The sequence below is a fragment of the Mobula birostris genome, chromosome 9 (genome assembly GCF_030028105.1).
Source record: "Mobula birostris isolate sMobBir1 chromosome 9, sMobBir1.hap1, whole genome shotgun sequence".
NCBI lineage: Eukaryota > Metazoa > Chordata > Chondrichthyes > Myliobatiformes > Myliobatidae > Mobula > Mobula birostris.
Window position 1 is genome coordinate 135154166 of NC_092378.1, and position 16094 is coordinate 135170259.

At 41.5% G+C, this 16094-nt stretch overlaps 1 protein-coding gene across 8 annotated transcripts in view; it reads left to right on the forward strand.

Moving 5' to 3' along the window:
- The window catches only part of fbxl16 (F-box and leucine-rich repeat protein 16), a 157861-nt gene that overhangs the window by 35053 nt on the left and 106714 nt on the right, over positions 1-16094 (forward strand). For all 8 annotated transcript variants that reach the window (XR_011887282.1, XR_011887283.1, XR_011887284.1 and 5 more), the window contains exon 2: positions 989-1699. Coding sequence is in view for 4 of the 8 variants with exons in the window: in XM_072268904.1 (XP_072125005.1) it covers positions 1001-1699 (699 nt within the window). In the remaining 4 variants the exon portion in view is untranslated. The remainder of the gene's footprint in view (positions 1-988; positions 1700-16094) is intronic.

The window sequence follows — 16094 nt, forward strand, 5'->3', positions numbered from 1 at the left end:
CTCCACAGTTTCTTGCGGTCACATGCAGAGCAGTTGCCGTGCCAAACTGTGATGCATCTGGAGAAGATGCATTTTATTTGGTAAGGGTCAGAAGGGGCATGACAAACTTGTTTAGCCTCCTGAGGAAGTAGAAGTGCTGATGAGGCGAGGACATCAACGTGGTTGGACCAGGACAGGCTGTTTGTGGGATGTTCACTCCTAGGAACTTGAAACTCTCAGCCCTCTTGAAGTCAGCACTGTATGAGCATGTGTAACACCCCCTTTCCTGAAGTAAGGGTTAGATTGTGCAGATGGATGAAGAAAAACAGTTTGAAGGGATCTGGGTACAGGGTGGAATTGGAACTATTAGTTCAAATGTAAGAACTACACAAACACAGATGTATCATAGTTTGGTATGGCAACTTCTCTGCACATTATGAACACTATCTCACTAAGTTTTGCACTATTTTCACTATTTTTGCCCTCAATTTTGCAATATTTACTGTATATATTTCTTATTGTAATCTACAGTATATTTTGAGTATTGCATTGTACTGTTGCCACAAAACAAAAGATTTCACGACATACTGTACTGTGCAAAAGTCTTATGCAAATACAGTATATATACCTATGGTGCTTAAGACTTTTGCACAGAACTGTGTTTGTCAACATGGAACGGAGAGCGAGTTTGTAAATCTGGCAGGAGCAAAGGATGTTGGGAATTGCGAGGGTGGAGTGCCGCTGGGGGGAGGGTGTAGAACAGATGGCAGAGGAATTGTGCCAGAGACCAGGCAAGGTCATTTTATTGTGGGGGGGGGGGGGGGGTGTACGCGCGCGCGCCTAAGACTTTTGCACAGTATTGTATGTCAGTGATACTAAACCAGTTTCTGATTCTGAACAAGGCCTGCATGGGTGCATTGTTTCCGTCTGTACGTTGACCTTTTTACATTTATGTATATTTTGACTGTCATTGCTGATGTATTGACCTGTGATCTTTGTTTGTCTACAGTGAATTTGAGAAATGTCTACACATAGCTCCAGTGACATCAAGCCTCCCTGCATGCCTAGGAACGGACTAGTCAAGATCCCAGCCCAGTCCAATGGATTAGGCTCAGCCAGTATCACCAAAGGAACCCCTGCCGCTAAAAACCGCCTGTGCCAATCTTCCTCCATCCCAACATCACTTCCCCCATCTCTACCTAACTACAGTGACCTGCCTACTGTGGCACAGGTACCATCGGCATCTCTGTGCCCTGTGACAGACTCTATACCACTGTTGGAAACAAGCTCTGAGGAGAACTTGCCAAGTACATGCCAGCCAGCAGGGTCCAAAAGAAAACTGTCAATCTCTTCAATGGAAAGACAATTGCCCATTTTGGATGAGAAGATCCTCAACCGACTCTTCTGGTACTTTTCCTCTTGCGAGAGATGTGTTTTGGCACAAGTGTGTAAAGTATGGAGAAAGTTGCTGTACCAGGTCAAATTCTGGGAAGGCATCACGCCCATTCTCCATGCTAAGGAGCTGTACAATATACTTCTCAATGGAGAAAAGGAGTTTGTCAATCTGCAAGGATTTGCCATTCGTGGTTTCGATTCCTTCTGCCTGATTGGAGTCTCTGATCTGGACATTTGTGAATTTATAGATAACTACCCTTTGTCCAAGAAAGGTGTGAGGTCTGTGAGCTTGAAAAGATCAACCATCACTGATGCAGGACTTGAGGTGAGATGTCATTTCTTGACTGTTAATATTTTTATTGACCTCTGTTACTCTGTAGTCCTATTAATCTTCAATGAACAGACAAAGCTTTTCATCTTCTACTTAGTCAATCATGTATATCATCATGTGTGGGCACATGGCCAAGTGGTTAAGGCATCGACTAGTGATCTGAAGGTCGTGAGTTCGAGCCCCAGCCGAGGGAACGTGTTGTGTCCTTGAGCAAGGCACTTCATCACACAGTGTTCTGTGACGACACTGGTGCCAAGCTGTACGGGTCCTAATGCCCTTCCCTTGGCCAACATCGGTGTCGTGGAGAGGGGAGACTTGCAGCATGGGCAACTGCTGGTCTTCCATACAACCTTGCCCAGGCCTGTGCCCTGGAGAGTGAAGACTTTCCAGGTGCAGATCCATGGTCTCGCAAGACTAACGGATGCCTTTACTTTACTTTATATCATCATGTTACAAATCAACAGTAACTATTTATCAATGACGCCCAGTGAGCTCCCACTTAGTTAATACTGTATCTATTGTACAGTGTAATAACTTCTATTATAGTGGCTGGGTGTGACAAAGCATTTTCAAAAGTGGTACACTTAGTAAATAATAACGCCAGTTTCACTAATGTCTGAAAGATTTATTTTGATGTGCAGTAAGTCTGTTTGGTTTTAAATTGATTATATTGATTTCCTTTCTACTTGAAAGCAGCAAACTACCGTTTTGTTATTGTTTTGAAGAGCAAGACTATTGCAACATGAGCAATGAAGTTGCTAGAGATAGATTTTAGTAAATACAGGTGTAAAATTAATCTCAGGTTGGTACATAGTGACATATATGTATATTGATAATAAATTTATTTTGAAATTTGAACTTTGCTGTGTGTACAACAAAGATTCTAACAATACATGTAGACCTTGATTTTAACTCAGAGTTGATTTTGAGACAAATCTAGACCGGGGTATTTTATCCCAGGGTTTCTTACAAACTGGCAGATGTTCCACATGTCAGATTATAAACCCTTCCAGTAAGGGTTAATAGATAGTAAAGGTAATGACACAATTGTAATGGGGGACTTCAATAAGCAAGGGGATTGGGAAAATCAGGTTGGTGTCAGATCGCAAGAGAGGGAGTTCATTGAATGCCTACGAGATGGCTTTTTAGACTATCTTGTGCTTGAGCTTCCTTGGGGAAAGGCAATCATAGATTGGGTGTTGTATACAAAATCAGATCTTATTAGTGAGCTTAATATAAAGGAACCCTTAAGAGGCAGTGATCATAATATGATTGAATTCATATTGCAATTTGAGAGGGGGGAGCTTAAGTCAAATGTATCAGTGTTGCAATGGAATAAAGGGAATTACAGAGGCATGAAAGAGGAGCTTGCTCAGGTGGATTGGAGGAGGATACTAGTGGGGTTGATGGCAGAGCAGAAGTGGCTGAAATTTCTGCGAATAGTTAGTTCACAAGGTGCAGGATAGATATGTCTCACAGAAGACGTTCTCAAATGGCAGGAGTAGGCAACTGTGGCTGACAAGAGAAGTTAAGGACTGCATAAAAGCCAAAGAAAGGGTATATAAGGTATTAAAAGTGAGTGGGAAGTTGGATGATTGGAAAGCTTTTAAAATCCAACTAAAGGCAACTAAAAAAGCTATAAGAAGGGAAAGATGAAGTATGAGGGAAAATTAGCCAATAATATAAAGCAGGATACTAAAAGTTTTTTTCAATTATATAAAGAATAAAAGGGAGGTGAGAGTTGATATTGGACCACTGGAAAATGATGCTGATGAGGTAGTAATGGAGAACAAAGAAATGGCAAAGAAACAAAGAACAAACAAAGAACTTAATAAGTACTTTGCATCAATCTTCACTGTTGAAGACACTGGCTGTGTGCCAGAGATCCATGAGTGTCAGGGAGCAGGAGTGAGTGACATTGCTATCACAAAGGACAAAGTGCTAGGCAAACTCAAAGGTGGATAAGTCACCTGGACCAGATGGACAACATCCCAGAGTCCTGAGAGAGGTTGCTGAAGAGATAATGGATCCACTGGTCATGATCTTTCAAAAATCACTTGATTCTGGCATGGTCCCAGAGGACTGGAAAATTGCAAAAGTCACTCCACTCTTTAAGAAGGGAGGAAGGCAAAAGAAAGGGAATTATAGGTCAGTTACCCTAACTTCAGTGGTAGGAAAAGTGTTGGAGTCTACTATTAAGGATAAGTTTCAGGGTACTTGGAGATTAATGATAAATAAGTCAAAGTCAGCATGGTTTCTGCAAAGGGAAATCTTGCCTGACAAATCTGTTAGAGTTCTTCGAGGAAGTAACAAGCAGGGTGGACAAAGGAGAGGCAGGGATGTCATTTACTTGGATTTTCAGAAGGCACTTGATAAGGGGCCACACATGAGGCTGCTTAACAAGGTAAAATCCTATGGTGTTCTATACTGGCATGGATAGAGGAATGGCTGACAGGCAGGAGACAGTGAGTGGGAGAAAAGGGGGCCTTTTCTAGTTGGTTGCCAGTGACTAGTGGTGTTCATATTGTTTGTTAGTGATTTGGATATTGGAATTAATGGTTTTGAGACAAAATTTGTGTACGATACAAAGACAGGTGGAGGGGTAGGCAGTGCTGAGGAAGCAATGCAATTGCAGCAGGACTTAAACAAATTGGAAGAATGGGCAAAAAAAGTGGCAGATGGAATACAGTTTTGGGAAATGTATGATAATGTATTTTGGTAAAAGTAATGATAGTGCAGACTATTATCTCAATGGGGAGAAGGTTCAAACATCAGAGGTGCAGAGGGACTTAGAAGTCCTTGTGCAAGGCTCCCAGAAAGTTAATTTACAGGTTGAGTAGGTGGTAAAGCAGGCTGACGCAATGTTGGCATTAATTTCAAGGGGAATAGAATATAAAAGCAAGCAGATTATGCTGAGGCTTTATAAGATGCTAGTCAGGTCACACCTGGAGTATTGTCAACAGATTTGAGCCCTTTATCTCAGAAAGGATGTGTTGTCATTTTGAGAGAGTCCAGAGGAGGTTCAAGAGGATGATTCAGGGAATGAAGGAGTTAACATATGAGAAGCTTTTGGCAGCTTTGGGCTGTACTCACTGGAATTTAGAAGAGTGCAGGGGGATCTCATTGAAACCTACCGAAAGTTGAAAGGTCTAGATAGTGGGGATGAGGAGAGGATGTTTCCTATGGTGGGGGTATCCAGAACTAGAGGGCACAGCCTCAGATTTGAGGGGCGACCTTTTAGAACAGAGGTAAGGAGGATTTTTTTTTTTAGCCAGAGAGGAGTGAATCTGTGGAATGCTCTGCCACAGACTGCGGTGGAGGCCAGGGAAGGTCTTTGCTTCCTTTAATTTCTGTGGTGTGAGGAGGCGAGCCCTGGATAATTTCCCAGATCCCTGGGAATGCTTGGGGATAATATATGGAGTGAATTTCTGATCTCAAGGTGTACTAGCACAGCTACCAGCTTCTCTTAGCACAGCATTACAGAAGTAGTGAGCTCCAGGATCATCAGTACCAGGACCCGGATACAATACAGCAATTGCACCAATGACTTTCAGCAGCAAGAGTGAGTACTGTTCTACATTCACCCCAAGCTCTATTCTCATAAATCTCAAAATTTCCCTTCACTACCAACCACGTGTCACATTATATCAACATCCATTCCCATATGTCACCCCTTCATATTCCTTACAATATAGAAGAGACCACTCGCCCCATCGTCAATGCCAGCAGCTCTTGAACAATCCAATCAATCTCACTTCCCCACTTGTTTCTTGGTAATCGACTCTCTGTCACATGCCCATTAACTTCACCCTAATTCTTCCAAACTTCCACCTAGAGTGAGGATAACTTATAGTTGCTCGTTAAGCTTCTGACCAGCATGCCTGGCATTTTGGAGGAAGTAGGAATAACTGGGAAAATCCACCTGAAGCATCCAGGGAAAACCCATGTGTAACATGCATTCATCCACAACATTCTTGTTTCCTGCACTCTGGCCATTAATGCATCTTGTAGTCTTCTCCTCTCATTGCTAGCATAAACTGTCATGACCTTTTGGCAAGACCTCATGTCCAAATTTGTATTATATGTATCTACACCCATTCTACTTCTCGTCACCCGACCTGCCATTCTTTTTCAGTAGCCCCATGTAAACTATCTACGTCTCTTTCTGCATGATTTGTCTTATGAACAAGACTGGAGGAGGACTAGTTGATCCAGTGCTCCCAGGAGATGGGGCAGGAAATTTTGGATGTGTGTGGGCCTGTGAGAGTTCTGTGTAATGAAGGAATCATTGATCAGAGCTCTCACAGGCCCACAAATATACAAGATTTCCTGAAAAGTCTTTGATACAGTAATTCATTAAGCACTGCAAAAGTGCACACTGTAAGCTTGTTTGTGCAGTCCTTCCGCCGCCATACTGAAACATCCCTTTTCCTTTATAATTTCTGCTAAACATCTAGAACAGGAGTTCCCAACTTGGGGTCCACAGACTCTTTGCTGAATGGTATTGGTCCGTGGCATAAAAAAGGTTGGGAATCCATGGTCTAGACCCTTTTGAAGAGAACATACACTTGAAAGAGAATCCTTTAGGGCAGACACTTCCATGCTTTAAATCCCACACAGAGAATGGCAGCCTGACTAGGTGGAAATGAATCTATGGAGTCTGGTCTTCTTACACCTAACCTGAGGGGAATGGGTGCTAATGGTGGACACTGTACAGGAGGCATCTCACTTAAGTGCGAGATCTTCTTCCTGTTCTGCAGACGACAGAAGAGAGGACTTCATCTGCCTTGTAATGGGAAGTAAATCATTCACTTTAGCTTGACTTTTTTGCAGGTCTGTCAAAAAGTTTCAATGTGCTGACAGAGTTCAGCTGTGCCTTTCCAGTCCAGGTGTTGTAAAAGTTCAAAATAAATTTATTATCAAAGTACATACTGTATATGTTACCATATACTACCTTGGAATTTTTGCAGGCATTTGCAGGAAAAAGAGAAACATAATAGAATTTATGTGTAATGGACCAGATTTGATAAGGGTGTTTAAGATGAAGGAACCCTTAGGAAGTAGTAATCATAATTTAATAGACTTCTCCCTGCAAGTTGAGAGGGATAAGCTTAAGCCAGTTGTATCAGTACTACTGAGAAGTAAAGGGGATTATAGAGTCATGAGAGAGGAGCTGGCCAAAGTTCATTGGAGGGTGTCACTAATAGGGATAACAGCAGAACAGGAATGGCTGGGGTTTCTGGAAGAAATTCAAAAGGCGCAGGATAGATACATCCCAAAGAAAAAATACTCTAAAGACAGGACTAGAATATAAATGCAAGAATGTAATACTAAGACTTTACAGGTCACTGGTGAGGCCTCCTTTGGAGTACTGTGAGCAGTTTTGAGCTCCTTACCGAAGAAAGGATGTGTTGGCATTGGAGAGGGCTCAGAGGAGGTTCATGAGAATGATTCCTGGAATGAAAGGGTTATCGTGCAAGGAGCGTTTGATTACACTGAGCCTGTACTTACTGGAATTTAGAAGAATGTGGGGGGATCTCATTGAAACCTATAGAATATTGAATGATAATAGAGTGGATGTGGAGAAGATGTTTCATATCGTGGTGTAATGCAGGACCAGAGAGCACAGCCTCAGAATAGATGGGCGTCCATTTAGAACAGCAATGAGGATGAATTTCTATAGCCAGAGGGTGCTGAATCCGTGGAGTTCATTTTCAGAGGCAGCTGTGAGAGGCCATGTAATGGGTGTATTTGAAGCAGAGATTGATAGGTTCTTGATTAGTCAGGACGTGAAAGGTTACGGGGAGAAGGCAGGAGGATGCGGTTGATAGGAAAAGTGGATCAGCCATGATGAATTAATGTAACAGTTGTGATAGGCTAAATGGCCTAATTCTGCTCCTATCTTTTTTGGTCTTATGGTCTAATTTATGAAAACCTATATGTAGACAAACACTAACAAACAAGCAATGTACAATATAAGTCTAATAAAAGATAACACTGAGAACATGAGTTGTAGAGTCTTCGGAAGTGAGTCTGAGGTTGCAGAGTCAGTTCGGAGTGGGGGGGTGAGTGAAGTTATCCACACTGGTTCAGGAGCTTGATGGTTGTAGGGTAATAACAGTTCTGAACCTGCTGTTGTAGGGCCTGAGGCCTTTGTACCTCCTGTCCAATGGCAGTAGCCAGAAGAGGGCATTGCCTGGGTGGTGGGGGTCTTTGATGACGGATGCTGCTTTCCTGTTGCAGTGGTGCATATAAATGGTTTTCATCCCATGTACGATTCACCCTGAATACTGTGGGGACCACCAGGGACGCTGGATGCTGCATCAGGTCCTCACACCCAAAGTGCACGCCTGTTCCTACTTCAGCTTTTACTGGCCATCCAATTTTTATTGGAAGCACTTGTGCAATCTGGTATCAAACCGCGACTCCCCCTCAGATAAACTTGATTTTGCATCGAGCAGCGAATGCGTGCCTGGGATACATCAGTGAAATAAGTGGACAGTGTCCTTGACCTTCTATAACTTGTCCTACTGTAAGCGAGGGCGGAGTTGAGCCTGGCCCCTGGGCACCACCAGCAGGGCTGAAAGAGATCCTCGAATTTTCCCTTATCAGCCCGAACCAGAGCCGGAAACCCAACTTGCCACATTCGTTCCACACTTGCATCACCCTCTGAGTGAAGAAATTTCCCCCTAGGTTCCCCTTAAATAATTCACCTTTCACCTTTAACCTCAGTGTTGCTCACAGTAAACTTAAAGCAATCCTCATGAAGCTGCAGACACATGATATTGACAGTCAACAAATGGAAGGAGCCATTTACTTTCAAATAACAGCATTATTAACCATTTAATTGCCATTTAATGGAGATGGGATAACCCCTATTGACATTGACAGATCTGGGGTCGACAGGGTTATCAGCTTCAAGTCCCTCGGTATCCACATCACCGAGGACCTCACATGGTCTGAACACACCAGCTGTGTGGTGAAAAAGGCACTACAGCGCCTCTTTCACCTCAGACAGTTGAGGAAGTTTGGTATGGGCCCCCAAATCCTAAGAACTTTCTACAGGAGCACAACTGGGAGCATCCTAACTGGCTGTATCATTCCCTAGTATGGGAACTGTGCCTATGGGATCCTGCAGGGAGTGGTGCAGACAGCCCAGTGCATCTGTAGTTGTGAATTTCCCACCGTTCTGGACATTTACAGAGACAGGTGTGGAAAAAGGGCCCAAAGGATCATTTGGGACCCAAGTCACTCCAACCACAATCTATTCCAGCTGTTACTATTCGGGAAACAGTACCGCAGCATAAAAGCCAGGACCAACAGGCTCCGGGACAGCTTCTTCCACCAGGCCGTCAGACTGATTAACACATGGTGATTTGAGTGTATTTCTGTTACATTAACTGTTCTATTTATTATAAATTACTTTGATTGTATATTGCACATTTAGATGGAAATGTAACAAAGATTTTTACTCCTCATGTATGTGAAGGATGTAAGAAATAAAGTCAATTCAATTCAATTCAGAAGGTTTGAGCTTAACTTCTATTATTAATAATTTAATGGCTTTTCACATTTGCGAGACTGGTAAATCTCTGTTTGCATTGCAGCTGTTTAATGTCATAGAGTCATACAACAGGGAAACAGGCCATTCAGCCCAACACATCCATGCTAACCATGGTACCTACCTGAGCTAATCCCATTTACTTGTGTTCAGCCCCTATCCTTCTAAACCTTTCCTATCTGTGAAACTGCCTAAATATCTTTTAATTCAGGTCATAGAGTCATAGAGCACCACAGCACAGAAAGCAAGTCTTTCAGCCTATCTAGTCCATACCAAAATGTTATTCTGCCTAGTCCCATCAACTTGCACCTGTACGATAGCCCTCCGTACCCCTTGCATCCATGTACCTATCCAAATTTCTCTTAAATGTTGAAATTGAACCTGCATTCACCACTTCCGCTAGCAGCTCATTTCATTTGCATCACCCTCTAAGTGAAGAAGTTCCCCCTTAGGTTCCCCTTAAATATTTCACCTTTCACCCTTAACCTTTAACCTCTAGCTCTAGTCTCACCCAACCTCAGTTGAAAAAGTCCACTTGCATTTACCCTATCTATACCCCTCATAATTTTGTTTTCCCTCTATCAAGTCTCCTCTCATTCTCCTAAACTCCAGGGAATAAGGTCCTTCTTTATAGTTGCACCCGCCTCGACCATTTCTTCTGGCAGCTCATTCCATATCCCCATGACCCTCTGTGTGGAAAAAGTTGCCCTCAGGTCCTCTTTAAATCTTTTCCTCTCAACTCAAACCTAAACCCTTTAGCATTAGATTCTCCTAGCCTGGGAAAGCAAACTGTGACTACTTACTGTATCTATACCCCTCATGATTTTATTTACAGTATCTCTATAAGCTCACCCTGAGCCTCCTATGCTCCAGAGAAAGAGTCCTAGCCTACCTAGTGTCATCCTATGCCAGTAACATCCTTGTGAGCCTTTTCCGCACCCTAGGCCTACTGTCATGCTTTACAGCACCACAATCGGAAGATCGGGATACAATTCCCACCACTGTCTGTAAGGAGCTTCTATGTTGTCTCTGTAACTGCGTGGGTTTGCTCTGGTTGCTCCAAAAGATGTATGGTTTAAGGCTCAATCACAAACAAGAGAAAATCGGCAGATGCTGGAAATCCGAGCAACACACATAAAATGCTGGAGGAACTCAGCAGGCCAGGGAGCACCTATGGAAAGTCCACAGATGCTGCCTGGCCTGTTGAGCTCCTCCAGCATTTTGTATGAGTTGCATGGTTTTAAGGTTATTAAGTTGTGAGCATGCTATGTTGGCACCAGAGGCAAGGTGACACTTGCAGGCATCCCCCAGCACATCTCTGAACAGTGTTGGTCATTGGCGCAAATGACGCATTTCACTGTATGTTTCGATGTATATATGACAAATAAAGCTAATCTTCATCTTTATCCTACTTGTCTAGGTATCTATGCACAATACTCCAAGTGCAGTCTTGTACAGCTCTAACATCTCTTACACTCATTGCTCTGGCTGATGAAGGCAAATGCCTCTTCATCACTATGTACTTGTACCCTAGATCTCTCTGTTTTACAGTACTCTCCAGGGTTCTGCCATTTACTGTGCAAACCCTGCCCTGCTTTAACTTCCCAAGATGGAACAATTCATGCTTATTGCCATTATCTACAGGCAGGCAGAATAGATTGACTGTTCTTCACCCAGAATCAGCTGAGTGGTGAGGTGGGTAAGAGGCACTATGAGGCTTTTTGTTACTTTTTGTATAAAGAGATTGAAAGAGTCAACGAACATTGTGATTGATCTTTATGTCTGGTGTGGTGGTTTTGTCCAAAACATATTCATATCCCCGTTGAGGGCAGGAATAACGGAGGAATTATATCTGTGGATGAAGACACTGGGGCGCCCACAGACAAAACTGATGGAGTTTTACATTAGGTTTCGTCAATCTTCATATAGCGAAAGCATTTAATGACCTCAGATCATCTCTTAGCAATTCATAGCCAATGAATTACTTATTGAACTGTGGTTATCGTTGTAGCTTTTCTGTGGATGGAAAGCTCCTGGCTAATCCTCCGGCAGTGTGAGAGAAATCAATGGTGCCGTCAGCACCAGAAAAGCTGATCACTGTGGTGAATCCCAGAACAGCCTCATTTTGCCCATAGGTTACCCATTGGTAACGGATTGCGCTGCCTCTGCTTTGGAAGGTAGTGGTGACTTGTTTAGTGCAGCCAGGTACAGAGACTGGGAGATGCAAACAACATCCTCGGCAGCCCTCTGGCAGGAGCCTGAGGGGAGCTATTCAAAAGGTGGACTAATTTTAAGGGCCACTAGCAGAATATGATACCCGGTCCAGCAGCAAGTGATAATTTTCAGAATCAGAATTGGGTTGAATATCACCGGCATATGTCATGAAATTTGTTAACACTAAGAAATTTGGAAGCTTCTCTGAGAAGGAACTAAAGTGGCTTAGACTGGTTGAGTAATAAGAACAATTCAAAAGGAGCCAAGCACTGAAATCCATTGATCAGTAAGACTCAATACTGCCAATAAATCAGCAGTGAATGCCGCTTTTCCTTTCGTTTCAAGTGCTGGTGATGGGATTCTGAGGCCAATGTCATGAGTCTTACTGAGCAAGGAAGGCAGGAAACAGCACCAGGACCCAATGACATCATAGACCTTGAAAAGGCACCCCTCAGTTCCCAAAAAACCTGTTTCTAATCTGACTCCATGATAGTAAAGATTGGCAAATTGGGTTCTGAATGAAGCTGGATGTATTATACTGAATCAACACACATCAAAGTTGCTGGTGAACACAGCAGGCCAGGCAGCATCTCTAGGAAGAGGTACAGTCAATGTTTCGGGCCGAGACCCTTCGTCAGGACTAACTGTATTATACTGAAAATTTAATTGTTCATCAATGTTCTCCACATGAAGCAGACAATACTAAACTTGTGGTCATAAGTCTTTAAGAAATGCTTCAGTTTATGTTGACTTGTTTTCAAACTCTTAAAAAAAAATCTAAAAAAATGACTGAACAAAATCATTTATACCATGAAAAACAATTGACGTTAACATTTGGTTAATTTTTGACAACTATTTCATCGTTAATTATGACAGCAGTTGGAGAGAGAACCTTCCTGATGAGAAAATACTTTTCACAAATCAATTAAGATAAACACTTACTAAAACCAACTGAGAAAGCTGTGCAGGTATATATCTGGTGATAATGAATATATGGATTCATTGTGATTCCAAGTCATATTTCTTTCTTGAATACTTGTTTTATTTCTGTGACTAATATAACTGCTTATAACTTTTAATTTGTAATTGTGTCTTCTCAGTTGTAATGGAAAGGTTACTTCACTGTATGTTTGTGAATCATCTTCTGATCTCCTTCAGTGCCTAACTGGTGTCTTTCTATCTGTAAATCTCTGAATCTCTGTTAACATCACCCCAAATACCACTCTTTATCTGCAAAATAAATTATTAGGGTAACAGGGCAATGAATATTTTCATTGTTTAATGTATACAGTTGCAGGAAATGATCCCATGCATGGAACTTTGGTCTCAAAGCAAGACATATTAAGTCCATTATAGTTCTAGTGAAAATTCTAATGTTCTTACATTTTTCAGGTATATGAGTTACCTAAATTCATCCTTCATTCTTTGCATTGTGCATCTTTAAAAATCTGTGATTCCACCATTTTTCAGGTTTCTATATGCTTCATTCTTTAGGGTGCCATGGTTTTTTCAGTCTCTATCAAAATCCCTTAAATCTCTACAATAGAAATGTTTAAAATATGCCATTCTACCAGATCATTATTTATTGAGCTGGACAAATCTGGCATTTCTTCCAATTATGCAGAGCTCATTATGATTTCTTTTTTAAAAAAAAATGTGCTCCGAAGATCCTGTCTCTCTCTGTGCATGGAATGAGAATAGATTTGTGAGACTGCAATAGAAAGAAAGAGTTGCCCAGTGTACATCGATGGAATGATTCTCGTGAATCGAGAGCTGCCATTCATTCCATCCTGGAGTTTAAGATGGTAGACATTAAAATGCTTGAGCAACAAGCATGATGCTGGAGGAACTCAGTGGATGGAGCAGCATCTCTGGAGGGAAATAGACAGATCAGTCCAAATGAAGAGACTTGACCTGAAATGTTGACTATCCACTTCTCTCCTCATTTGTTGATTAACACCTGAGAAGCTCCAATACCTTGTTGCTCCAGGTTCAGCATTTAGTTCCTTGTACCTCCATTAAAATGATAGAGATTTGCAACTATAGTTCAACTGAACTCCCTCAAAGGCAATTTGTCCTAAAATTGCTTGGAATACACAACAGGTCTGTCACTTGACAACATTTCAATGCAATATTGTGATCCCAACTATTGTCATTTCATTGTGATCTAGACCATTCCTCTCTTGGTTTCCATTTTATTAGGAAAGTGATGTCTTCCACATTGAACGATATTTTACTGTGATCAGTTAAGAATCTGATCGCAAGTGATTGGTTATATTTTGATCTTTTCTGCTCACGAAAAATAGAACTTTGAATGAACCTTTATCAATGATTATGACATAGTTATTGGTCCCTATAATAGTACACCATGTACCCGTTTAGAACAGTATTGATATGCCAACAAATTTGTTCTTGGCTGGATGAAAATGTGAAGAAAATCAAAAAGTGTAGAAACTGAAAATCTGAAATAACACAGAAAATGCTAGAAAAACTCAGTTGGGCAGGAAATGCTGGAAAAACTCTATACAAAAGAGAAATAGTTATGAGGTTGGATCTGAGATCCTCGATCAGAAATGTAAGAAGTTCTCCTCAAGTTTTTATTCAAAAGGTCCTGATGAAGGATTTTGGCCCGAAACATCAACTCTATTCCTCCTCATAGATGCTGCCTGACCTCCTGGGTTCATCTAGAATTTTGTGTCTGTTACTCTAGATTTACAGCATCTGCAGAATCTCTTGTATTTATTCAATGCTGGCAAGGGACTGTGTCTGCAGGAGGTTTTTTGTGAGCAGAAAGACTATTAAGACTCTCAGGTAGAGTTCAGTGCTCCATGCTGGGAGTTTTCATAGAGATTTCTATTAGAACACCAGTCAGACTCTGAATGCTTGCACTCTGAGAAAACCAATCAACCCTGTTCTGTCGGCTCATGTAAAGTAGGTGAAGTTTCCTCTTCTTGACTATAGTTTAAGTGTCCTCCCTAATGCAGCACTGAGCAGCAAACTCTGATTTGGCTGAGATCTGCTACAGCTGATGGGACGATCCTGAGGCTAGGAAGCTGAGATTGACCATGGCCTTGAACTCCATGGACAAATCAGTCAAAAAGCAAATATAGTATTGTATTTGGGATTGATGGTGGTCAGAGAAGTGGTAGAGTTGTTGAAAGTGAATGCTTTTTGGAGAAAATGTAATTTTATAAAATTTTGTTCTGTCAGCAAATAAGATGTTGTTTCTCATAACAGTTCAGATGACAATCTTGCTGCAGATGATCTTTGTGGGTTACACCACAGTTGACAACTGTCAAGAATTTTTTTTGTTTTTTTTTATAAACACAGGAATAAAAGCACTAAAAAGTATGAAAATCCTGGTATGTGTGCAAATTTAAGTTTCTCCAGGTTAGTCGGAATATCAACAGCACGGCACTCTTTTGTTTGGCCATTATGTGAATACATTCATATCCGTTTTTTTTTTAAAAACCTGTTTCTTGCTACCTGAATTTTGACTTTTCATGCAGGTTACCTGGGTAGTTATGAAAGCTATGAATGAAAGAACATATTTGCAAACCAGAGACTGTACTAAAATAGTAACTTCCTGGATTAATTTGAGATTAGCATTGACATAGTTACACAGCTGACTAGTTGCATGATTGTTATTGGAAGGCAACTTTAACCCGAGGATTTTGACTGATAGAATGTACAAGCTCACCTGTGCTATTTTACTAATTAAGATATATAAACTCATTCATCTGTTTCCTGCTGCTGTATTAAGTAATGCATTTGGGCGCTGTCACAACCAAAAATATAATCAAACACTCCTAAGGAGTTTCAGAGGAGGAACTGTCAAACAAAGCGAGGCTGAGTCATAAAAGGAGGTAGGAGGACGGGGTAAGTAAAGCTTTAATATCTTGAAAGAAAATTTCTTCATTCAGAAGGTGGTGTGAGAGTGGAACAAACTGCCAGTGGATTTGTGGATGCAGGTTCAACGTTAACATTTAAGAGAAGTTTGGATGGGTACATGGATGGAAGGGGCATGGAGGGAAATGGTCCCGGTGCAGGAAGATCAGGTTGGCATGGCTTAGATGGGCCAAAGGGCTATAGTACTCTATAACTAAACGAGAGTTAAAGAAACAGGTTAGTTTAAGGAGGAAATTAAACTTTTAGTCTTGACGAGTGACTTTCTCAATAGTAAAGGCAATTGGTGGTGTGCACAAGTTCAGAGTTAGAGTGTGGAGCTGAAGGGTATCAAGAGAGAGGTGGGACACTGAACTGATTTGTAAAGAATACTAGGAAATGTATGAGATCGGAGCCAAAGCAGAAACAAAATTAATCCTACAATGTCAGACTGAGAATATAATATCCTATTTTATGCTGTATATTATACACCTCTTTCATTAATGTTCATGGATCCTATTCCAGCTTTCTCATCCATGTTATCAGTGAAGGAAAGGTGGAGCAAACATATGAATCAGGAGTACAGAGCCATGAAAATTTTGAGAGTCATGGTGACTTATTTGGAAATTACACAGAAAGATTGCAAGCCCAGAAATTGCTGTCAGAGTTAAGGCTGTGATATTACCTCTAGAAGTTTCTTAATGCAAAGAACATCTGTGTGGTTAGAGG